Source organism: Zootoca vivipara, chromosome 4 (genome assembly GCF_963506605.1).
Source record: "Zootoca vivipara chromosome 4, rZooViv1.1, whole genome shotgun sequence".
NCBI classification, from domain to species: domain Eukaryota; kingdom Metazoa; phylum Chordata; class Lepidosauria; order Squamata; family Lacertidae; genus Zootoca; species Zootoca vivipara.
Genome location: NC_083279.1, coordinates 89,729,876 through 89,756,234, shown reverse-complemented (window position 1 = coordinate 89,756,234; position 26,359 = coordinate 89,729,876). Strand labels below are relative to the sequence as shown.

The 26,359-nt window shown below is 44.8% G+C and overlaps 1 protein-coding gene across 1 annotated transcript in view; it reads right to left on the bottom strand.

Annotated features, from left to right (window-relative positions):
- RAB38 (RAB38, member RAS oncogene family) overlaps positions 1 to 25,947 on the bottom strand; it is a 30,707-nt gene extending 4,760 nt beyond the window's left edge. The window contains exons 1-2 of the mRNA XM_035116112.2: positions 25,660 to 25,947; positions 13,169 to 13,449 (exon numbers count right to left, since the gene is read on the bottom strand). Coding sequence (XP_034972003.1) covers positions 13,169 to 13,449; positions 25,660 to 25,867 — 489 coding nt within the window. The 5' untranslated portion in view covers positions 25,868 to 25,947. The remainder of the gene's footprint in view (positions 1 to 13,168; positions 13,450 to 25,659) is intronic.
- Between the last annotated feature and the right edge of the window lie 412 nt (positions 25,948 to 26,359).

Genomic DNA, 26,359 nt, shown 5'->3' with positions numbered 1-26,359 from the left:
GGCATCCCATTTTTTCATGCAAGATCACAGCAGCCATTTTGAGTGTACACTCTCGCTCTCAAACCCAAGAAAAATGCTTTATTTAAGGCCATGATCTTGCACGTCCCCCCAAAAAAGTGCATTTTGGGGTGTCATGCAAGATCACACACCGAAAAAGCGTTTTTTTGGGGGGGGGCAAGATCATGGTGTGGGTCATGTGACTCGCCCAGAAGCGCATCCCGGAAGATGCACGTTCCGGTTTTTAATCTGAAAGGGTTGGACAGTATGGGCTCTGCTTTCAGAATGGATCCATGAAATTCCTTACCACCAGGAAAGCTGGAGAAAATGTGGACACCCCTTTATAAATGTGCCCAATCCAAGTTGGGGCTGCTCAGCGAATAGAAGCAAATCTCCCACCCATCTGGGATAGCTCAGTCAGTAGAGCATGAAGCTCTTTGGTTGTGGGTTCGAGCTCCTCGTTGGGCAAATGTTTACTGCACCTCAGGAGGTTGGACTAGAATACCCTTGGAGTCCCATCCAACTCTATAATAATTAATATTAATTAATTAATACTCTGCCCATCTGGCTGGGTTTCCCCAGCCACTCTGGGCGGCTTCCAACAGGCTAAAACGTCAAACTTTAAAAATTTCCCTAAACAGGGCTGCCTTTAGATGTCTTCTAAAAGTCTGGTTTTTCTCTTTGACATCTGATGGGAGGGCGTTCCACAGGGCGGGTGCCACTACCGAGAAGGCCCTCTGCCTGGTTCCCTGTAACTTGGCTTCTCGTAATGAGAGAACCGCCGGAAGGCCCTCAGCGCTGTATCTCAGTGTCCAGTCAGAACGATGGGGGTGGTGATGCTCCTTCAGGTATACTGGACCGAGGCCGAGAACTCTACAATTCTATGAGTCTATAATAGTTATTCTAGGGTAATTAATTCCATGGCTGCATTCAGAGATGCTTCTGTGTGGTGGACCCAGCCAGATATTAGCTCTTCATCGCTTGCACCTCACTGTGAAATTTAACAGTTTACACAGTAGCGACAGATAGAGAGCCAGCACCAATGATTTTCAACCTTCAAGGACTTGAGTCTATCATACGACATTCTGAACAGACCTGCAAATTCCTTTGGTTAGCCATAAGTGATTGTCAAGGTGTTGTGGAATGCTTTGAGCTGATAATAATAATAATAATAATAATAATAATAATAATAATAATAATAAATTTTTATTTATACCCCGCCCTCCCCAGTCAAAAACCAGGCTCAGGGCGGCTCACACCAACAGAATTACAATAAAATATAAAAACAATTAATTAAAATACAGATTAAAATACAGTATTAAAATTTAAAGTGCAGCCTCATTTCAAGTAGTCCATAAATCCAAGCCATGAGGGAGGAAAACACAGGGGTCAGGCTGAGTCTAACCCAAAGGCCAGGCGGAACAGCTCTGTCTTGCAGGCCCTGCGGAAAGATGACAAATCCCGCAGGGCCCTGGTCTCCTGGGAAAGAGCGTCCCACCAAGTTGGGGCCAGTACTGAAAAGGCCCTGGCTCTAGTAGAGGCCAATCTAGCCACCTTATGGCTCGGGATCTCCAGAATATTGTTGTTTGTGGACCTTAAGGTCCTCTGCAGGGCATACCAGGAGAGGCGGTCCCGTAGGTACGAGGGTCCCAAGCCGCATAGGGCTTTAAAGGTCAAAACCAGCACCTTAAACCTGATCCTGTACTCCACCGGGAGCCAGTGCAGCTGGTAAAGCACTGGATGAAGGCAACGTGAGCAACTGATCTCTCCTCCGCTCTCTGAAAACTGGGTGGAGGAACCTTAAACACGTGAAGCATCACTGGTGCAAGATTCCTCAGCCTCATTTCAGGAGACGCCCCCCACCCTGGTCACTGCAGCACCATACAACATAGTCAACCCTATTCAGAAGCTCACACTTAAGAGCCTAGGAAGAACCCAAGTAGGTCAGACCAAAGCCCCATCTAGCCTAGTATCCTTTTCTCACAGTAGGCAACCAGTTGGAAAGCTCACACATTATTTGGAGGACCATGTGAAAGTAATATGACCCATAAATAGAAAACCCGAGCACTACCCAATTTGACTGGTACAAATTTTTCAAGCGTCTCAGAAGCCGAATGATTCGGAACCCGGACGCCGAAAACCAAAAGTGAATGCTTCTGTTTTTGAACATGCCTCGGAAGTCGAATGGCTTCCGAGGCATGTTTCTCCATCGAAATTGCCGACCGCCCATTGCTCCTCGGTTGTTGAACGTTTCAGAAGTCGAACGGTCTTCTGGAACGGATTACGTTCAACAACCAAGGTTCCACTGTACCATATCCATTTATCATGCATTTTTGGAAACGGAATACAAATTCTGCAGAAAAGCATAAGGTAAAGGTAAAGGGACCCCTGACCATTAGGTCCAGTCGTGACCGACTCTGGGGTTGCACGCTCATCTCGCATTATTGGCCGAGGGAGCCGGCGTATAGCTTCCAGGTCATGTGGCCAGCATGACAAAGCTGCTTCTGGCAAACCAGAGCAGCACATGGAAACGCCGTTTACCTTCCCACTGTAGCGGTTCCTATTTATCTACTTGCATTTTGACGTGCTTTCGAATTGCTAGGTTGGCAGGAGCTGGGACCAAGCAACGGGAGCTCACCCCGTCACAGGGATTCGAACCGCCGACCTTCTGATCAGCAAGCCCTAGGCTCAGTGGTTTAACCACAGCGCCACCTGGGTCCCTAGAAAAGCATAAGGTAAAGGTAAAGGGACCCCTGACCATTAGGTCCAGTCGTGACCGACTCTGGGGTTGCACGCTCATCTCGCATTACTGGCCGAGGGAGCCGGCGTATACTTTTTGTCACCCATGGCACATTTGGGCACACAATTTTGGGATTTCTGTTCTGTTACTAGGACACACACCACAATGTTCAAAATTTCCAGGTTTATCGTTATTGAGCATTGTAACATTAACCTGAAGAGAAAATACGACACTTTACTGAATAGGCCTTCAAGCAATTTCAGGCTGCGGTTCAGAATTTGTCACCAATATAATTTTTGCATCTTTCATCCAGCTGTAAAGCAAACACACAACATTAATGCCTAGAGCTTTCAGTTCTAATACCTGAAATAAATCCTGTTACATCTGGGTGCCTTGCTTTCTTTGCTGACATAATGTGCCTTTATTAGTTTTAGTTTTCATGGGCTGTTTCTCACTTCCAAATGAAATGGTTTTGATGATTCTTATGGTCTAGGGATGTAAAGCTGTGTCTAGAATTCACACAGTCAAGCAGTTTATGGTAAGGTGGAATTGTGTGTCCTTTGAAACCCAGGGGAAACTGTATACTGGAAGTGCAACAGCAGAGATCATTCAGTTTGTAACTTAAGGGTTAATTCAATAAAGGGTTAATTCATTAAATATAGTGTGTTGGCTGACACTGGTGATTGCTGAATGCTCTCCCCCCCCAACAAAAAAGGCTTACCTGGTACCTACACAGTTAATATTTTTGGTTAAGGATGCCCCCACCGATTTAAAAACCTCCCTGTCTCGAATGGATCATTTTCATTGCCCTCATTTTCATTAAGATTCACGCTGTAACTTGAGTTTTATTGCATTCTGTAACGCTGATTGTTTTATCGATTGCTGCTGTGTCAGCTGGAACCTTGGAAGCGTTCTGTCTGAAGGGTTTGGATGCAAATGCAGCGAACAAATAAACACTTTTAATTCCCACCCTCCGTTAACAGAGATTGCCCCAGGTCTTTGCCTTCTGTTCAACGGGCACCAAGGAAACGCGTGTGGGGGACGACGACACTTTGCAGAGACTTGTCCCCCTCTCCTGGGTGTGTTCTGTCAAAGGCCAGTTCAGAAGGCCAACATCCTATCACTTAATCGCAGCGACTATTTACATTGGCAGTCCTGCCCTTGGTAGCTCCAACTACTGACATCTATACAATGGAAAAGCAGAGGGTGAGGAACACCGCCCGCCCCACCCCCCGGTCAAGGACAGACTCTCTTGGAGGAAGGTAAATCTGTCAGGGGCTGCACATGAGCAGAGCATAGCTGCCAAGTTATCCCTTTTTTACAGGGATTTTCCCTTATGCTGAATAGGCTTCCTCGCGAGAAAAGGGAAAACTTGGCAGCTATGGAGCAGAGTTGAAGCCAGCAGTAGTTTTTCCTCTGCATTTTCTCTGCACACCCACTTGAAATTATGCTAAGGCCTTCATGTTGCCCTGACGCAGAGCAATGCAAACTGTAGGGAATTCTTGGGGTTCACTGGAAGCTTATCTGGGATTGCTCCAGCAGAAGAGAAATCTGATTGGACTGCTTTTATTTTGGGGGGGGGTGAGGGTGAGGTTTCTGGAAATGGGGAAGGGAAAGAAATTCAATTCAGATTGCATTTAAAGGAGAACCTACATAATTTTCACTCTCCAAAACAATGCACGAACTGAAACACAAACATCTTTCAAAATTTGTACTTCCCCAAATTTTGCAACACAGATCTCCACTCAAGCGGTGTGTAGAAAAATGCACGTTTTTGTGTGTGCATAAAAATGCATGTACAGTATAGATATAACCTTGTAGTAGGGGAAACTGCTTTGAAAATAATGTGAACATTAGGAGAAATTCACACTAAAATGATGATCAATTTTCATGAGAACTTAAAAAATTGCAAATTGATGCAGAAATGTGAGGAAACTGAATTTAAGATTGAGGGAAAACCAGATCAGAAACCAGGAAGATCAAGTATTTTTAAAAGACTGGTGTGTGTGTGTGTGTGTGTGTGTGTGTGAATCATACTTAAAAAGACCACTGAAAACAATTAAAATCATTGGCAGGGATACAATGAAACTTGTAATATGAAATGAACTTTGGAAACTATTAATATATAACTGATAGATAAAGGTAAAAGATGCAGAAAAAGAAAAAAAGATTATATATTTTTTGGAAATAGAACCCATGGAGGGAAGGGAGGAGGTCCAAAGATTCGAAAGGACCCTTTTATTTTAATGTTTTGAAATAGTTAAAGTTAAAATGTATAAATTTATGTAAAACCAATAAAAACATTTTTTTAAAAAGAATTTAAGATTGAGGGAAAATGAAAAAAAAAATGAGAAACCAACATTGACAGATTTACCCATCCCTATCCAATGATGCTGAAGAAGGGGCTTTCAGAGCTAGGAAAATGATATAAATCTTTAGTTCAGAAGAACTGCGACTCATAAACAGCCTGTATCCTGTTGCAATGGGAAGGACAGAGATGTTTCTCAGTCTGGACCTCTGGATTCTGAAATGAGGCGAAGGGTAGATAAACGGTTGCCATGGTCACTAGGCCTTGGCCTAGCAGGGACATAACAGACAGTGCCGGATTTACGTATAAGCTAAACAAGCTATAGCTTAGGGCCCCACTCTCTTGGGGGCCCCCCAAAAAAAAATTAAAGGAAAAAACACCCTGGATGTACATTTCCAAAATATAAGATAAAAATTTTTAAAAGAAAACCTACATACAGCAACAGTGTTGTGTAGGCTCCTATGATGTAAGTAATGGGCCCTGACTGCTAGCCTGCTCCCTAAAATATCACTGGTTTGCTCATTTCTATATCAATTACTTTGATAAAATACATATTATGTTATGTGCAAATGGCTTTAGATACCTATTAGGCCCATAAATTACCATACACCATATGTTCAACACAAAAAACAGTGACAATTTGTTGTTGACAAAGGACAGCTGGACATATAAAGGTCCCTATTACCTTCAGTAGCTTAGGGCCTCATCAAACCTAAATCCGGCCCTGGGGAACAGACCGTTGTCGGAAGAGTATACCTCCGATGGCTCTGGGCCCAGTGTAAGACCCTAGGACAGGCATCCCCAAACTGCGGCCCTCCAGATGTTTTGGCCCACAACTCCCATGATCCCTAGCTAGGAGTGCCAGTGGTCAGGGATGATGGGAATTGTAGTCCAAAACATCTGGAGGGCCGAAGTTTTGGGGATGCCTGCCCTAGGAGCACACTGGCCAAAACAAACAGAAGCTACCATCCGCTGAGATGCATTCAGCTGGTTTTCTGCTAGTATATTTGCAATGAATTTTACGAAGTGTTTTCAGGCTCTGCTTATAGCCCTCTTGCCCACTGGTGCTCAGACCCTGTTTGAGGCCTTTCCATAGGCTTCTGGTTGGCCACTGGGAGAACAAACTGCTGGAGTAAATGGGGCATTGGTTTGAACCGGAAGACTCTCCTCATGTTCTCATGAAGTAGCTTCCACGCGTCACGACGGAAGTGAAGCAGAACTGCAAAGGAAACCCACTGTTTCCTGAGTACCAACCTAATACTTATCTCTATGCGATAGTTCTGGCTATCTTATAACGGCTTCTTTAGAAAATAGCAGCAGAGCAAAGTGGAAATGCTCATGCGGGGGGAATAGTGCAGTGCAGTGGCAAACACGCTGGATTCGGAGCGGGGAGGCCAGGATTCAGGTCCATTTCCTTCTCAGAGATGAAGCTCAGTGCATGCCCTCCAAAATCTCACAGCTGAACATAGGCATACATCAGTCTGTGTCACCCTGGTGTCCTCCATCTGTCTTGGACTACAATTCCCATAAACCCCAGACAGCACTGGCAAGAGTTGTAGCCCCAAACAGCTGGCGATCATCCGGTTCACTAAGGCTAGCTCAAATCTTGAGTGCTTACAACACTTCTATTCTGCATCTCACATACACACCCCTGAAGATACTACTTTGCAAGTTCATAGAATCATAGAATAGGAGAAGTGGAAATGACCATGAGGGTCATCTAGTCCAACCCCCTGCATGCAGGAAACTTTGCCCAATGTGGATCTCGAACCCACGGCCCCGAGATTAAGCTGCATGCTCTACCGACGGAGGGCAATGTACTCGCTGGGGGACACCCAGAACTTTACAAACAGACTCCTGCTTAAACCAATAGGATGCCCCCCCCCGACTGCAGCGCCTACCACCTAAAGCTGATACGGAGGGTCCCCAACTCTCAGAGCAGATTTAGGGTATGGGGGCTGAAGGAAGAAAGTGTTTGTTGAGTATTTGGGGGCACACTTGCTTAGAAAACACACAGTGGATCAAGGTCATTTCAGGGTGTGCAATGCTCATGCATCTCAAATAAAACATTTTTAAATAAATGAAACAAAAAGGCAGATTTCACCCATATTTATTTTAAGTGGCTATTTTATCTTGCCGACATTCCTGTGTTCTTCTTTTTAAAAAATGGTTCCTATCCACCCCTGCCTCTAGGGATGGGGCAAGGTAGAAAACTAAGATAGTACCTGCATAACACCCAAATCTTTCTCTCACACATACACACCTGTATACACGAGGGGCTCCCACCCGTCCTTGTGTCACAACCCTGCCAGCTCTCCATCCTGCCCTTTACCCCGCATTCAGACTCACATATCCTCAACAGCTCCCTCAAGCAACCCACATCCCCCTCACAGTTTCTTCATCCCCCTCACATATCCTCATGGTTCCTCTGAGTTCCGCCATCCCTGCATTTTCCAAACTTTTGCTGTTGTTCAAAACTGCCATTTTAAAACCTGCTCTTCCCTTTCGATCTCCTCCTGCACCCCGATTTCATGCAAATCCAGGAATGTGATGCAGCACAGAATATCCTCCAGAGGGTGCTGCACTCTCACAGCCTTACATTTTTATTATATAGCAAGATAGCAACCTACAACCTCAAGGAGGAATATTGTATAGGAATCTGCCTTTTACATTGGTCCATCTAGCTCAGTATTGTCTACACTGACAGGCAGCGGCTCTCAAGTATTTTCGACAGGGAGCCTCTCCCAGCCCCACCTAGAGATGCTGTTAGGGATTGAACCGGGGACCTTTCGCATGCAAAGCTGATGAGTTACTACTGATCTGCAGCCCTTTTTTGTTGTTGCATGAACGGCAACAAAAACGGAGAAACAAATCAAGGCAGAGCATGGCATTGGCTGTGTGCCATGTGCCAGACGTTAGCAATAATTACTAGAACAGCTCATGTTTTAGACTCAGCTTATTTCAGGGCCTGCTACACAACAGCTAAGGTTAAGCTTACAAATTTATGTCTGAGCTCTCCCTGCCAAGATGTGGTGTTTCTTCTAAAATCTATAGCAACTGCAAGCAGATTCCCCTAAATCTCCAGAGAGCTAATTATGCAAGAAAAAAACGTTTCTGCTTCTTTTAGGCTGACGAAGACGCTGTGCAGGATATCCTTGACTAGGATCCCCCTGTTTTCATTTTGCTTATTAAAGCCATGTAGAGCCATGCTTTGGGGGGGGGTGTTGAATCCTTTCTCCCTGCCCCCTTCCTCGCCCATGTCAGTCACAGGGGAGGGAAATAAGATTGGAACAGTAAAAGTGCCTGTTTTATTTCGCTCAAAGAGCCAACATCAGCTTTAGGAATGGAGAAACCAGGCCACCACTTCTCTGAACTAACTAACTTTCTTTATTTGCAGTCCACGGACCACGATAACATAACAATTAGCAATAAATAACATAAAGAGAAATGCACATTAATGCAGCTCAAATAAAATGCAGAGTTATAACAACACTAAACAGTGCGAGTCTCTCTGTGTGTACGGCGATCAAAAAGCTCTAACAAAACAGCCACATTCAAAAACTTTGCCATCTGTGATTGACTTACTGGAGCCCTGAAGCAGACTGATCATAAGACACTCAAAAGAGAAGCCAGGAAGGAATTAATGGTCTTTCCTAGTCTCCTGATAAAAAAAAACCGTAGTAAAAAAGGGGGGGCATGAAAGATAGACTCAACCTCAACATTTAGGGATAGTTAACTTTCCCAAGTATGACTTTCCATCCTTACAGATGGGGCACGGTACCAGCGACTAAGGGGCAATTCCTTGATGCTCTTGGAAATCGATATCCTAAAGCCCCTGTTCAGCAATTAATGTGACACCCTTTGGATCCCACAGTTCACAGGTAAGAGGGTGACAGACCTATTGAGCTAATTTTTGCACCACAGGCTTCAACCAAGGTGATTTGAAAGAATCAAACATGCCAAGGAAAACTCACAAGCAAGCTGTGATGGTAAGAGCCTCTCTCTGACAGATTCCTAGTGTGGAGGAAGCTTCAGATCCAACCCAATGGACCAGTTGAGAGAAGCATATATCTGTTTAATAAGTAGTAGTAGTAATAATAGGGACCCAGGTGGCGCTGTGGGTTAAACCACTGAGCCTAGGGCTTGCTGATCAGAAGGTCAGCGGTTCGAATCTCTGTGACAGGGTGAGCTCCCGTTGCTTGGTCCCAGCTCCTGCCAACCTAGCAGTTCGAAAGCACGTCAAAATGCAAGTAGATAAATAGGAACCGCTATAGTGGGAAGGTAAACGGCGTTTCCATGTGCTGCTCTGGTTTGCCAGAAGCGGCTTTGTCATGCTGGCCAAATGACCTGGAAGCTGTACGCCAGCTCCCTCGGCCAATAATGCGAGATGAGCGCGCAACCCCAGAGTCGGTCACGACTGGACCTAATGGTCAGGGGTCCCTTTACCTTTACCTTTAGTAGTAGTAGTAGTAGTAGTAGTAATAATAATAAATTAATAATATATTATTATTTATATCCCGCTCATCTGGCCAGATCAGCGGCGGAGCTTCATGCTCCATCACCGGGGGCGGAGAGTAGGCGCGCTGCCCCCAGTGACGTGGTGCACGTTCTGGGGGTGGGGCGCGGCACGCGTTTTGGGGGCCCGGCGCGCCGTGTGCAGGGGTGGGGCGCGCCTTTTGGGGGCAGGGCGGGCAGCGGCGGTGGCACCCCTGGGATCGCGTCACTCAGGGCGTACCGCCCTGACCGCCCCTATCTTCCTATGCCCCTGGGCTGGGTCTCCCCAGCCACTCTGGGTGGCTCCCAAGAGAATATTAAAAACATAATAAAACATCAAACATTAAACATTTCCCTAAACAGAGCTGCCTTCAGATGTCTTCTAAAAGTCAGATAGTTGTTTATTTCCTTGACATCTGATGGAAGGGCATTCCACAGGGCGGGTGCCACTACCAAGAAGGCCCTCTGCCTGGTTCCCTGTAACTTGGCTTCTCGTAGCGAGGGAACCCCCAGAAGGCACTCGGAGCTGGACCTCAGTGTCTGGGCTGAACGATGGGGGTGGAGACTTCAGGTATACTGGACCGAGGCCGTTTAGGGCTTTAAAGGTCAGCACCAACACTTTGAATTGTGCTCGGAAACGTACTGGAAGCCAATGTAGGTCTTTCAGGACTGGTGCTATATGGTCTCGGTGGCCACTCCCAGTCACCAGTCTAGCTGCCGCATTCTGGATTAGTTGTAGTTTCCGGATCACTTTCAAAGGTAGCCCCACGTAGAGCACATTGCAGTAGTCATTGCAGTTGAGAGATGAGCAAGCTTTTGATACTGCATGCAGTTCCTGCACCTCTCGCTTTGTGAGAGCTGAGAAACAATGCAAGAAGTCTTCCACTAGTTATAGTTCCCGAAAGTATAGTTTGCCCAAACTAGGAAACTATGGTCAACAGCTTTTGAACAAGCCAGAATATTAAGCCAACTTCAAAGCAACACAAGGTACAACATTGACTTATAGCCTTTCCTTTGGCATACTAATATATGTTTTATTATTCTGGCTTCTTCTGAAGCTGGAAACAATAGCAACCAGGTTCAGAGGAAACAGGAAACGATGGTCAGTGAAACTACTTTGTTTGCTCATTGATGTAATGGGGGCTGCATGTGCAGCCAAAAGTCAAAATCCAGGCTTCAAATGAATGAAGTCAATGCCATTGAAATTCGGTGGTCAATTCTCAGCAGCCATAGCTGCTAGCCATTGATAAATTTGTTTCCCCCAAAGATGCCAGATCCTTTCTGAAAAGTCAGCAGCAGCCAACAAATTTTTTTTTTGGCAAAAGAATTCCACATGTTATATTTTTATGAGTTCTATAAAGAAAAGCCGTTTATTCTTGGAGGCACCACCGCTAGACCTCGTGACAACAAATTATGTGAGAGAAATGTCTCCATCCTGTGACCAAGCACTTCCTTTGGTAGAATCATAGAATCTTAAGAGTTGGAAGCAACCCAAGGGGCATCTAGTCCAGCCCCCTGCAATGGTATGTCTTGAATCTGCTGCCTAAGTGGAACAGCTGTTGTCTGTGTTGGAGAAACTAAATTATGGGGGGGGGAACCTTTCCTCCATAAAATAAATGAAAACTTGATTTTTCTCAACTCCGTAGTGGGTGGTTTCACTTTGCCGTGAGCCAAAGCACACTGGAGGCCTGATAGAGTTATTTAAGAGCTTGAAATAATTAGAATTTAAAATAAAAATAAAGATGGATGTAGTTAATTTGCAAGCTTACTCTGGTTGAGTCTGGAGGCACTTCTACGCGCACACACTCTCTCCTACTGAACTTACTAACTAATTTGGCTCCATTTGTGATACATTTTCAGTTCTCAGCAAACGGATCTTCATGCATTCAGGAAAGCCATTACTGAAAGTCACTATGTTCCTTGCTCTTGCTGTTGTGTATCCAAAGGGGTAAAAAGGAAATACTAACTGCAAGTGGCTTCGAGTGATGTCGTCTGTGTAATAGTACCTGCCATATTGGAGGCAGCATAGGGAATGCAAGAGGGGAGATTGCTATTGTCCGAGAGCTTCCCATAAGCCTCTGGTTGGGTTTTCCCCCTGATCCTGCATTGCATGTATACAGAGTACGGCTAAAAGTGTGGGATGGGATCCATGAGAGGCAGTCAAGTACAACATTTCTTGAAATGCTAGAGAATACATGCGAGGGAATGTTTGGTCCAGACAGTTGAAACTTCCTCTTCCCCCTGGCTGGAGCATCCTTCTTTTGCATGTGATAGAAGGTGGGCATGACCTAACCTGTTCAGGTAACAAAAGGACGAGTCACGCAGTAAACCCCTCTCTTTTTGACTTCCTTCATTGTTTGACCATCTTTTAGCTAGGACTGCTCTGCTAGCTCTCAGCTAGCAGAAGCACTGGCATTATTCCTCCATATGGGGTAGATCCACATGTACATATTAGTAACTAAGTCTGCCTTCAGGAATCCAACTGTGAACTGATGTGAGTAAACATCTTTTATTGACTTTGAATAAGATCATCGTGTCTTTATTCTTTTAAGAGGGATTCAAGGGAACTTACCAGGAACATACAATTCAGTCTGAGACAGACTGAATTGTATAATAGTGAGAGGCTTACATGAGCCTGCAACCAGCTATCTGCTGTGCATGTAAGAAAGGGGAATGGAACTCTGCTGCATAAAGGAACCTGCTAGCGCAAGTTAGGAAGGATATTAATAAACAATATATCCTCTCCTGCCATCCTGAACATTTCCACAAAAAGCAGGTATGAGCACTTCAAGTTTTCAACTCCACTTGCTTTTTACTAGAACTCTTGAGCTCCAACAACTGGAGTCAGCTGCAAAATGTTGCTTGAGGATGGTGGAGCCACTTATAAAATGGTGGCTTTGGGTATGGAACAAGTCGCCTATTGGGCTCCATGTGCCATGCACTTGATTTCCATATATATATTATGCATACAAGTCCTACAGCCCCTGAGAACCACTGTGACTTGTGGGAAGGGACCCCATCACTACCATAGTAGACTGGATTTCACAGCTGAGTAGCAGAAGCTGTTATAATATAGTAATTTATTTCACATAAATTGTAAATGCTTATATATGCATGTGTTTAAATTTGATTGGTTGGTAGGTGAATTCCAGAGAGTTCTCTAGTAGTTCTCGTGGGATTGGCTAACGTTGGTCACATGGGAGGTATCTAGCGAAGGAGAGACTCCATTTTAGGCGAGGCAAGGTGACTGTGTTTTAGAATCCACTGTGAAAACTGCTAAGTTGAATAGAGTGTGAGAGTGCTTCTTCTTCGCTTGGAAGAAAGAGAGCAAAGCTGCAGGAGAAGATGAAAGTGGAAATCTCTCATGGGAGCTGCAAGGCTGGGTCTAACTGAGATACAGAAGGCTGAAAGTGCTGAGCTCTGGAAAGAGAGGAAAATACAGTTGTTTGGAAGTTAGAAGAAGAGACTGCAAGCCCATGCTTGGATAAGCATGTGACTGTAAATATTTTAATTTCCAAAGAAGGGTGTCGGTCATATATATGATTTGAGCTTCTTAGGTGCGATTTTGCTACCCTGACTTCAATGTTACCACATGCACAGACCCCTTAAACATTGCAAGGACAAGTTACCTTTGCTGAGGTTTCGAACCATCCCACAAAGCCATTCTCTTTGCAGAACTGCTCCATCTTGATGCCGTTGTTCACCAGCAGCTCTTTGCCCTGGTCGCATTTGTTTGCCAAGAGAACTGCCGGCACCGGTTTGCCATTGGGGAGACTCAGCTTAGTGTCCAAATCCTCCTTCCATTTGGTGACCGCTTCAAAGGTCGCCGGCCTCGTCACATCGAAGACGATAAACGCTCCCATAGCTTCTCGGTAATAGACTCGCGTCATGTTCCCAAACCTTTCCTGACCTAGAACGACAAAAGCACACGCCGTTAAATGAATGCACACAAAGGAAGATCAATACTGAACAGATGGGGGAAATCTTTTGATTAGCTTGTTTTCTGGATTCAGGCTGGGTGCCTGAGAATTTGTTCTCCCTGAGAATATAAGCATTGCCTGGATGAATGTCACCCAGGGCTCATCTGGCCAGACTGCTTTGGGAGGTGCTGAGCTCACTGGATGTATTTAAAAGGAAGCTGGTTGATAATTCATCAGAGATGCTGTAATTGCAAAAATCCTACACTGAAATAAGGAAATGGCCCAGGACAGCTGATAACCAGGGATGCTAAGTATTTGAGTCCTTCGACCTGTGGAACTGGCAACAGTGGTGTGTATTCAGTGGATTAGGAAGGCTAGGCTGGTCACCTAAATGTTCCTTGGTGCTTCCTTCCCAAAGCCCAGGAAGCTTCTGTCTGTCTTAAGGAGGGAAGTGTGATGCCCACAAACATCACCACTCCCAAATTGCCCTTGTAAGCTGGTGCCTATTGACAGCACGGTGCTTTTTCCATCACTCGCCGAAAACCTTTTATGTTCAGGCAAGCCTATTCAGACATGAACCTCATTTGCGGTATATATACATTAAAATCAGTATCATACCACTTTAAATAGTCAGGTCTTCTCCGAAAGAATCTTGGACTGTGGTTTGCGAAGGGTGCTGAGGGTGGTTCGGAGACCCCCTATTTTCAGCACAGAGCTAAAATTCCCAGAGTTCCCTGGGAAAAGATATTGGTTGTTAAACCGCTCTATTATAGAGCCTGAGTCCTGGAGATGGGATTTTGGTCACTCCACTGTCATGATTTAGTAATGGAATATTGGCAGCAGGAATATGGGATATGTGATGGGAGAGGAGAGAGAAAGCATTGAAGAAGCCCAACAAAAATACAGATGGCCTTATCCAATATACAGAAAATAGGCCAGGTTAGCTCGCCCAAGCAGATCATGCTGTGAACAGATATTCACTCTACAACAGATCGTTCGAAAAGCTATTACTTGGCAAAACTCATCTGAAAATCAATTCTGTTGGTTGATCCACCCGCCCGCCCCTTTTTAAAAAAGAATGCAAGCAAGCCTGTCAACAGAGTAGCTTGGAGAAGCACTGCTTAGATGCATTGAGACACTGAGAAAATTAACCGATGCTTTTTATTATGGAAACAGACAAAAATAATAATACCTGGTATTGGACTGGGTATGTGCTGTGATGCAGCTCCTGAGATGAGGCTGAGCTGCTTATTTGCAGTCCGCTCCACTTACAAGCATCCTCCCCTGAGAGCAGTTGCTTTCATATACTGAAAGCAAAGGCTCATCTCCTGCTCACATACCCAGCCATGGTATGTGATCTTGGTCAAGACGAAGGTAAATGTCAACATTAGGGCACAGATTCAGTACAGAAAAGTTCTGAAGTCTGTTCTCCAGATTCTGAAACGTTTTCTCGCTCTGAGAAAGAGGCTCATTTGCCATTACGGGTACCCTTTTCAAGAAATCTCCCAAAGAGCCCCAAGATTCCATTGGAACACAGCTTGAAAACTCCTGCTTCCATCCCTGAAGCCAAGCAGCAGACCAGCCTGAGCTCTTCCGAGGAAGATGGGTTGGAAGGTAGCAACTTTCAGAGTCCAGATCCACCACCCCAATTCCTCTGCTCCCCCCCACACACATCATGTGTTTCTTCCTCTTCTTCCAAATGCACAATGGCCAAAAGCACACAGCCACGAGCTGGCCCATTTATTACACAGACAATATCACAGGTTTGCAACACTGAGCTATTGTTCAATAGGCTAACATTTCTTTCTTTTTTAAAAAAAGAGGGTACAAATTCGTTCACATGATTCAGAAAATCCAAAAGTGGACTTCTGCCTTTGATTCTTTCTCTCTTATTTAACACTGCTATCCATTGATGACGCTAAACTCGAAGCATGATCTTTTTGGGGGGGGGGAGTGAAGGTCACGCACACACAGAAAAATGCACACAACTCTTTTGGACCATTTCCTGCATAAGACGCCTTATGATCTTTCTCCACAGCCTGATCAGATGAGTCGCTACATCATGTGTTGTTCAACCATCCCCTCCCTGAGAAGATTTCCTTGTATGCCAGCATACCTCCTTCTAAAAAAATTCAATTAATTTTCAGAGCTGTAGCTTACGGCAAGAGAATTTCTCGCAGTGAATTTTGCAAGACCTCTGCAGGGAAATGAAGGGAGCCGCAGGATGCTTAGAAGTGAAAAAGTTCAAATAAATCTAGCATTTCCCTTTGGGCCCAAGAGGTCAGAGGTCTGCTAGACAGACAGACACACACACACACACACACACACACACACAGAGAGAGAGAGAGAGAGAGAGAGAGAGAGAGAGAGAGAGAGAGAGAGAGAAAGAGAAAGAAAGAAAGAGAGGAATTGCAAAAGGAAATGGGTGAAGACTCTATATACTAGCTCTGTGCTGAACCTCACCCCAATTTTTTCTTCAAAAATTTCATTCCCCTTAAAAGTGGACTCCCCGCCCCGCCTCTTTTATATGGAAGGGGAAAGAACAGAGTGGATAGGCCTCTACATGGTGCCATGTGGTCAATCCGGAAAGTGCTTCTGGGCTGCAAGTCTGCCCACAAACAGCCCTGGTCTACTGTGAGTGAGCATGGGATTTTTAAACATCTGTGAGTCGAAAAGGAGATATCTCGTTTAGTTCATGAAGCCCAATACCCCACCATCATCATGTTCCCCTCTGCCCTTTTCAGAGGCATCTTTGATTTGCCCCCTATGCCCTTTGAACAGTTGAAATAAAGACCATGTGAACTTTCAGTGGAGCCTTACAATTTATCTTCCTAAGGGTGGCACATGGAAGATGGAGCAAGCTTGTTTTCTCCTGCTCCAGAGGGTAGGACCTGAACCAATGACTTCAAGTTTCAAGAAAGGAAATTCTGGCTCAACATCAGGAAGAACTTTCTGATGGAACAGACTCCCTCGGGAGGTGTTGGACTCTCCTACACTGGAGGTTTTTAAGCAGAGGTTGGATGGCCATCCATCATGGATTCTTTGGTTGAGATTCCTGCATTGCAGGGGGTTGGACTAGATGACCCTTGGGGTCCCTTCCAACTCTACAATTCTATGATTCTCTTATCCTTAACTTCTCCACCCCTGCAACAAACTGATGAATGAATTGAACTGATTCTTCACATAGGTTTCCTCCTGTCACAGCTAGCTCAGCCTCTTGAGGGTGAGGGCATGGCAAGAGATCTTGGGTGCCTGTAGTGGAGGATCAAAATAGTTCCACCCTTCCACTAACAAAACCAGGGAAAGTCTTCCAGAGTAAACCCCTTGACATGAAATGCGGTTGTTTTGCACTTCTTGTATGTGCCAAGGAGATTCAGAGACTTATTTTCAGGGGCTATTACTAGGCAATACCCATATTCAGGGTAGTTCCACTGAAAGTAATGGGGCCATAGATTTAAAACACTCTCACCTAGTTTGTAATCAAGCATGTTAGTCTTCCCCCAAAGAATCCCAGAAGCTGTAGTTTGTTACGGGTGCTGCTCCTCACAGAGCTCTAGTTCGCCCTTAGGAAACTACAGCTGCCAAGAATCTCGGAGGGAAGCCATGTCTGTTAGAATGGCACAAGAATGCTTTAAATATATTACTACCCTAAGGTAAAGAGGCCAAGGACCCCTGGATGGTTAAGTCCAGTCAAAGGCGACTATGGGGTTGCGGCGCTCATCTCGCTTTCAGGCCGAGGGAGCCGGCGTTTGTCCACAGACAGCTTTCTGGGTCATGTGGCCAGCATGACTAAACTGCTTCTGGTGCACGGAACGCTGTGACGGAAAACAAGAGCACATGGAAACGCCATTTATCTTCCTGCCTATTTATCTACTTGCACTGGCATGCTTTCAAACTGCTAGGTTGAAAGGAGCTGGGACAGAGCAATGGGAGCTCACCCCGTCATGGGGATTCGAACCTCTGACCTTCCGATCGGCAATCCCAAGAAGCTCAGTGATACAGCGCTACCCGCGTCCCATTCCTACTACCCTACTGCATGGTTTTTGCCATATTAATTTTTTACTGTTTTAAAATTGCGTTTTTAGGGTAAGGATATGTTTAAATATTAAGGATGAGGTAATTAGAAATTCCTCTAGGGCACCTATAGGCTAAGGGGTGTTTTAGATTAATGATTATATAAGTGAATTAGAGATGATAAGAGAAAACTAGTTGATGTTGTAAAGATTGAGAATGCAATATTAGAGAAGATTATAAATCTATGAAGATTGCAAAAGTTGAAATAAACAAAAAAAAAGAACTCGGGTAGGGAGGGACGAGGAAGTCGTTGATTTAAGATGTATGCCTAGATAAGATTGGAATTTTTTTTTCTTAATTTTTTTTCCCTTTTTTTCTTCTTTTTTCTTTTTTTATCTTTTTGGGTGTTGCTTGGTTTTTTTTTTCCTTCTTAGCAACGTCCATTTATATTCTTGTTTTTTCTGTTTTATTTCTTTCTTTTTAGTGTTTTGAGTAAGATAAAAATTTGTGTGAGGACAATATGATGGTTGTATAAAAATGGAAAATTCAATAAAAATTATTATAAAAATAAAATAAAATTGCATTTTATTCCCACTTAATACTGTGAGATGCTTTGCAGAGACTTTACTTTTTTGCTTTGAAAAGGCAGAGTTTAAGTGCCCGAATAAATAAAACAAAACAGATAACCTGTGAACTTCCCAGTGGATGGCTCTCCGTGCGTCACAACGCAACCTCTGGTGCTTGGACGCTGAGGGCATTGTTCACGAACCACAGCACATTCCCAGTTGCGAGAGGTAAGGAAGAAAACCCCTCCCCGTTTTTCAAAAAGAGGGTCCTGTCGGGGGACTGCGACCATGACTATCTCACTTTTGCATGCAATCCCTGTTTGCGCTCCAGAAATGGTGCACTCTATTGCTCTCCACACTAATGCATAGTAATACTCATATTTTCCTTACAGCCTTTCTAAGCCCTTGAAGAGTATCTCTGGGTTCCCAAAGGCTTCTGTTTTTGAAGGGGAAACTGGCAGGCATGGAAAATGAACCCATCCATTCATTACAGAGGCTGGCTTCCATGTGAGGCACAGAGATTAAAACGCTTAGAAGACGAAGATGAGAAAGAGAGAGACTTGTCATTAACATACACACTAATATTTAGACTGTGCATGCTAATACTAAGTATTCTCACTCAACCTGAGCTAGTGGGATGGCTAAACTGTTAATACCCACCCCACATCCCGTGTGATTGCGGTTGAAAATCTCTTCCCCATGGTCTTTTAACCAATTAATCAACTACTGGATCAATTCAATGTAAATTCATTTCCATAGTACTGGAATCTTAACAGAGTTGCCTTTTGAGATATCAATGGAAGATTAAGATAAGCTGCAATTTAATTAACAAAAGCGACCCCTTAGATGCAAAGGACATCTTTGATATTCTCTTTTCTGTTTTCTATTACAGCAGAACCAAATTAACCTCAACTTCCCGTATCAACCACCCCCAAAAATGACCAAAAATTGGATTGTCTGACCTAACCAATTATTTAGCTGACTGGCCAATTAACTAAATATAATGTTTGTACTGATTAAAGCTTATAGCCCTACAAAAGTAATGTATATATTGTATCTGAATCAGATAGTAGCCAAAAATTTAATGAACAGGTTCAGCATTTTGTAAACAAGCATTAGAAAGCCTTATTAGAAAGCCAACTAGGACAGACTGTGGCAAGTTTACTTTTAAGCATTATTTGAGAATGATTAATCTTGGTTTGCAAGAAACAATGGCCACTTAAACTAGCCAGCTTCATAACCCATGGTTTGAAGTTGGCTTGTTAAGCAACTAACCATTGCTTGATTTTAACCTGTATTCACAGCCAGCAAGTAAGTTCAGCAGAGGTCATTGTCCCACACAGATTGGAGGAGGATAGAGGAGTGCGTAAGTCTGATACTTTGATGAGGTTCAAAGACATGGTGCTAACCATGGTTTAGAACCACGCTAACCATGGTTTAGTTTAGAACCACATGCAAACCAGCAGAATAATACTAAATGAGATCTTGGTGTGCGACAGTGACTCAAGTCAATTCAGATAGCACATCAAACCATGGTCTGCGCTTACCATACTTTAGAAAACCAGCCACAGTGTTCCATGTTCAAACATAGCTCATCTGTAATGTGAAGTCCATTAAGTGTTACGCAAAGAAGACTTGTGTATGTGTGCTCTAACTTCCCATCTCTGTCCCTTCTTGTTTTCTATATTCTGTTTTACTTCTGTTTTTGTGGGAAAACATAGTTTATTATTATATCAGAAACAGTAAGCTGTGGTTGGCCAGCTCTGATGTAATAACAAACTATGATTTCAACAAATCATAAGTGGTTTGTGCAAGAGAGAGAGAGAAGGGGGGGGGAAGGTTCATGCATATGTGCATGTGTGTGTGCGCACACATGAGTGTCAATCCCCAACAACCACTCACCTCTGCATGTGGCCAAAAACGTTGCCCACCCCTAGTTTAGCAAAATTCTGCTCTTACAAATACAGTAATTCTTTCTGCCTTGTGGCATAATTCAAAGGTTGTGCAGCTCATTAAAATCCTGAGCATTTTTGATAATTACTTCCAAATCTTTAGCGATCTGCCTGAAAGCTACATCATATGATCTTCCAGCACATGATTTGTTGTAAAAGTCTTCCTTGCACAAATTGGAAGGATTGTAAAATCATGGGGAAAGGGCCTTAGCTCAGCGGTAGAGCATCTGTTTTGATTCAAAAGGCTGCATTTTCAACCCTCTGAGCTGCTGTAGGTCAGTGGATCATATTGAGCTGGATAGAATGGTCTGATTCAGTGTAAGGCAGCTTCCTATGCTTCTATCTCTTTAGATATTATCCAACTTATAAAAGAGCGCATTTAATAGCACTGCCATTCTAATGCATTTGGGTTATTAACATTTGCTACAATTTCCCCCAATAATAGTAATCATGCTAACACTAGAACTCCCAGTACGTTTCCGAGCACAATTCAAAGTGTTGGTGCTGACCTTTAAAGCCCTAAACGGCCTTAGCCCAGTATACCTGAAGGAGCGTCTCCACCCCCATTGTTCAGCCCCACTGAGGACCAGCTCCGAGGGCCTTCTGGCAGTTCCCTCCCTGCGAGAAGTGAGGTTAAAGGGAACCAGGCAGAGGGCCTTCTCGGTAGTGGCGCCCGCCCTGTGAAACGCCCTCCCACGAGATGTCAAGGAAATAAACAACTATCTGAATTTTAGAAGACATCTGAAAGCAGCTCTGTTTAGGGAAGTGTTTAAGGTTTGATGTTTTAGCATCAGTTTTTAATATTCTGTTGGGAGCCACCCAGAGTGGCATGGAAATGAATAAATAACCACTGTCATCATCATCATCATTAACATGGACATATGAAGCTGAATGTTGGAAGGTTCAAATGAAGGAAAATACTTCATGCAGCACACAGCTAAACTAGGGAACTTGCTTCCACAGGAGACAAGTGATCTCCACCAACTTAGATGGTTTTAAGACAAACTCGTGGAGAGTAAGTCTGTCAATTGTTGGTAGTAGCCATGATGACTATGTTCTGCCTCCATGGGTGGAGGTAGCATCGCTTCTGAATACCACTTGCTGGAAACCACAGGAGGGGAGGGGAAAGTGAGTTTGGTCCTCTAGCATCTGGTTGGCTTCTACAAGAACAGGATGCTGGACCAGATGGGCCATGGCAGGCTCTTCTTACATGCTTCTTACAAGTTACAATTTCCAAACACCATAACCAAGTGCAAATATAAGCTACTATCCTGCACTTTTGCATGCAGAGATAAGACACCCATTTTAGGTTATGCTGGTGGCATGGGAGCTGACAGTGCAATGGGGCTCTTTCTTTCCACCTGGTTGCAAGAGAGGAGCCCCAGATGGTCAGGAGGAATCCAAAGAAGGCATGGGAGAATGAGACACTGGCTTTGGCTCTGCCTACTGTTGGTCTCCCCACCTTCCTGCATACCAGCCTCCGCTAGAACAGTCGACAGTGTGGCTCCTCCCCACGTGAGTAATTTCCGTGGGCGGGACAACAGTGGTATAGGAACAGGCAACTAGGCGAACTCCTCCTATGTAGCCAGAGATTTCACTTAGGAACCCAGTGACACGGGAAGGAGTTCCGCGGTAGCCGCCAGTGCAATGTAAGAAGAATGCTAAAGACTTAGCGCTAGTGCAGGATTCTAGAGGTATAGAGGCAGTTTAACAAGCCAGGTTTGTGTGTGCAATGTCAAAGGGATGAGGTGCAAAAGGCACCGTTGCATAATTATTGTTCATATCGGCCCTGCCAAACGCACAGCACAAGCACCAAAAATCCTTTAATTCCAAAAGAACGTCAGGAATTTTATTTCCCTGGTCTTGTTTTATGTAATTCTAGGGAGAGACGGGGCAGGGGAAATCAGTAAGAGTAGAGTTTAAAGAAATTAAAGCTGTAGCTACATTTTTTTTTTTTGCAAAACCCTCATCTGAGGAATACTGGATTATAGGTTGTCGTTTTTGTAGAGGCAGTTAATGCATGCCTCTAAAACATATTTATCTTGGCATGGTACTGAAGGAATGACCAGGGGTGCTGTTGGGAGAGAAAGAGAATCCTTACAGCAAAAAGGAAAAACCACATTTTTGAAAAATAAATGTTTTAAAAACAACAACTCTCGGATAAGCAAATATATATCAATGACAATTCTGTAATAGGCCAAAGCACTACAATATATTGTGATATGTGATGCGGACCCTGAAGTCTTGTGCATCAGTGGCCTAAAACAAGAAATTAAGCATAAGAATTCTGTAGAATGCATGAACAGGGCAACACTTCCGGAGCGGAAAGTAAAGTCAACACACCAGAAATAAACCAGAAACTACTAAGTACAGTGGTACCTTGGTTCTCGAATGGCTTGGCTCCCGAACAAATCGGCTCCCAAACGCCGATGGAAGTAAGTGTTCCGATTTGCAAACATTTTTAGAAAGCCGAACATCCAACACAGCTTCCGCTTGAGAGCAGGAAGCTCCTGCAGACAAATGGAAGCCGCCCCTTGGTTGTCAAACGGTTTCAGGAGTCGAACGGACTCCCGGAATGGATAAAGCTCGAGAACCGAGGTACCTGTGATATACTTTATGCATGAAGTTTCCTATGTAAGTGGGAGTGGCAGGTATGGCAGGGCTGTGGAGCTGATTCTCAACACAGGTGCTGCTGCAGCATCCCTGGATGGCGCAGGGGTGAGTTCAGGGCTTTCCCAAAGAGCCACTCCAGTACTTCCCTCCATTGCAACCTCAGCACCATCCTGCCATCCAGGTAAGCTGCAGCAGAGCCAGTCCAGGAGGCAGAAATGAACCACTCCTGTATTTAAGGGCCAAAGGCAACTGGTTTTTAATTTTCTTCTACAATGTACTGCAGCGATTTGGCCTAGAACATGATGATCGCTAAATAATCTATTTATCTGATGGCTATTTTATTGTAATAAAAATGTTCATTAGCTCGTGCTTTTTCCTTGGTTGCTAGGGATGTGGTTGGAGCAAAATGCGGGCGGCAGCTAAAAAGCATGTGACTTTGTAAAGATTCTGATCATGCAGAGAGCCTACGCCTTGTGCATGCTTCAGCTCTATTGAACGGGTAGGTGGCTGGGCAGAAGCTCAGCATTCTTTGAAATGTGCCTCCTGGCTGTGCAAGCCTAGACAGAACCAATAACTGAATTCAGCGGGGCTCACTCTCTAGTCTAGAGCAGCAGTTGAGGACTGCAGCCACACGAAGTGCTGCAAACACAGATTCGTCCTCATTTGTCAATTGTACTTTCAAGGGCACACCTGACATTTCTTAGCCGTGCATCTAAGAAACATAAATGGGTTGCATCCAGAGTTGCCCAGAGAGGGTCTCCACTAACTGTGGATGTTCCTGTGGGTGGAGAGTGGGGAGTGATATTCACCACTTGCTCCTGCAGATCCCTACGGAGACATCTTTGGAGCAGGATAGGAGGTAGAAACCATCTCAAATGGTCTATTCTCTCCCTCCGGTGGAAGCCCCAGATGTTGGATCCATGGTTGGTTGGTTGGTTGGCTTCCGTTTGTCTTGGGAGGCAGACCAGTTTCCTTGTTATCATTGCTTCTTACAGAATGCGCATCATGCTTGACAGAGGCTGTTTTTGTGTGCCACAGTAAAACAGTAAAACCATAGGAAATTGTTAATTGCAAATGCTCCTCCCCTAGCACAAGCAACAAACTATGGTTTAGGTTACATCTAACTCAGGAGTCCTGGTGAAGCTGAGGTTTGTTCCTGGCTTACCCGTTGTAGGGAACTTCCAAACTGTTGTTATTTTCAGGTAGGATTCAGTCAGATACAGGCAAACTCAGGTTGCACGATTAAAGTTGTTTTGGAGCTCTTGTGCAACAAACCCGCTTCCCAAAAAACCAAGATTTTTGAGATAAGGAAAGTGACAGGAAAATACATTTGCCTGACATAACGTCATCTAACTTTCCCAAAAACAAATTGAGAGTGAATGCTCAGCAAAAAGTTGCTTTTGGACCTCTCCGCAAGCAAATCAGGTTGCCTGGAAGAGACCATGCTTTGGAGTAAAGCAATCCACAATCCCACTAAACTAGGGTTTGTGCTCCTACTTGCACTAGGGGAGAAATAAAGTGGGAGCGATCTCTGCAGTCACGGTAATCTGTTAACTATTGTTTACTGTGACATACAGTTAGAATAATGGGTGCAAAAGGAAGGTCTTTGCATCAAAGAGTTTGCATTCTAAAGGCAAGATCCAACCAAGATTCAGCATTCCTAATTTCAAAGGAAGAGATGATGCAATGTTACACACACTTATCTGGGAGTAAGTCCCACTTAACTCAATTGGCCTTACCTTAGAGATATCTAGATATCTGGATTTCTACTGAAATCAATGGAAATTTGATTTATCATAAACTGGATGGGTGTGTGTGATTTAAACAGTTACATAAAGAATCTATAACCCAATATTTGTTGAGAGATGATACTCCCGAAACTACCAATATTGTTTTGGGATACTTAGCCGAGATTTCTAAAGCTAAATCTAATGCTGTCTGATATATTCAGCGGTGGCTACCGAGCCTTTTATATATTTTATGTGTTTGGATTCTTAATGTATTTGGATGACTTTGTATGCCTTTATTGTTTAAACGTATGCCAGTAAAGGTTAAGCAAAAACCCATAATGGTTTGAGGGTTTTTTGTTTTGTTTTGCTCTTGTAATAACTATTGAATAAATATTTCAAAAGAGAGTCTCATAGAACTGCCCACAGTTAAGGCACTTTTAAAGTCTCTGGATTCCGAGCAGGGAGTTACACACATTAAATCTCTCCAATGAAAACCAGCAGGGGCTTAAAAATGCTTAACTCTGGCTAGATTCTATCAATTAATTAATTAATTAATTAATTAATTAATGGGGCGATCCAGCCAAATTAAATCCCACTGATTTCAATGTGCTGAACTTGAAAGTGTTTTAAGACAAGCAATGCTACGTGCATGGAACTCATGGGCCTTATAACCGAGTAAACTGCCTAAACTCAGCTTCTTAACTGAAATAAACAAGAGGTGAAAGTGCAGAAGGCTGAAATCCTGACACAGTGAAGTGAGTCACACTCAACTCTGTGGGACTACCCATTCAATCGAGCTGGATCACGCCGATAAGTTTGGAACACAGCTCCTGAACGGGGGTTGGAAAATGCTTCCAGCCGACAAACCCTGCAGCATACTTCATACTTCATACTGTACTAATAATTTTATTATTACTTCCTTGAGGGCAACAGGATCACAGAGCAAACATGCCATGTCTTTGGCTGGGCTCCTCGGAGAAAGCCCACGGAGACCCAACGCACTTAAGTGGAGCCATGCACATTGATCCCAATGGGTCTCCTCTGAGGAGGGCTTAGCAGGCTCCAACCAGAGAGTTTAGAAAACGGCTTCTGAGCGGGTCTACTACCGTATTATCACTCCACGCAATTCCACGCCCGGCCCTGAAGGCAAGGAAGTACTGGCCTCGCCACCCCCTCCTGGGTCAGTAGAGAGCTCCATCTCTACTCCTGAATCGGATGCCACACCCCGTGCCTGGAGCACCCACTCAGTAGGGGGTCAGTAGGGGGACCTACCTTTGCTCCTCACTCCCCCCCCATCACCTCCCCCACCCCACTCCGGCACTCACCCGCGATGTCCCACAGCTGCAGCCGCACCACCGTCTCCGGGTCCCAGCTGAGCACCTTGAGCGCAAAGTCCACGCCGATGGTGGCGCGGTAGTGCGGCGAGAAGTTCTGGTGGACGTAGCGCTTGATGATGCTGGTCTTGCCCACGCCCAGGTCGCCGATGACCAGCAGCTTGTAGAGGCGCTCCTTCTGGCCGGCCGGCTTCTGCATCGCCCTCCTCGCCGCCGCCTCCTCCTCCTCCTCCGACGGCGCGGCCGCGGCGCTGCCCAGCGAGCTGCCTGGCGCGCCGGTCCCAGGATCTGATCGCCAGCGCGCCAGGGAGAAGGAGAAGGCAGGCCGAGGGGGAGGGCCCAAAGGCGGGCGGGCGGGGGTGGAGGTGGGTGGGGAGACACCCCTTGGCAAGCGAGCGAAAGAGCGGCCCAAGGTCGTCCGTCGCAAGAGATGGCTGGCTTCAAAGGATCCCCAACCGAGGGAACCGCTGCGAGAAGTTTTAGCAAAGTTTGGCGCGACTTTTTTTGTGTGTGCTTCGTGCGGATCAGACGCAGCAGCCTCGGAAAACTGCCTTAAAGACGTAAGACGAGCCCTGCTGGATCAGCCCAATGGGCCATCTCGATCTCGTTCAGCATCCTGGGCTCACCGGGGTTGATCAGATGCCTCTTCTGGGAAGCCTCCAAACAGGAGCTGAGCCAGTGTGGTGTAGTG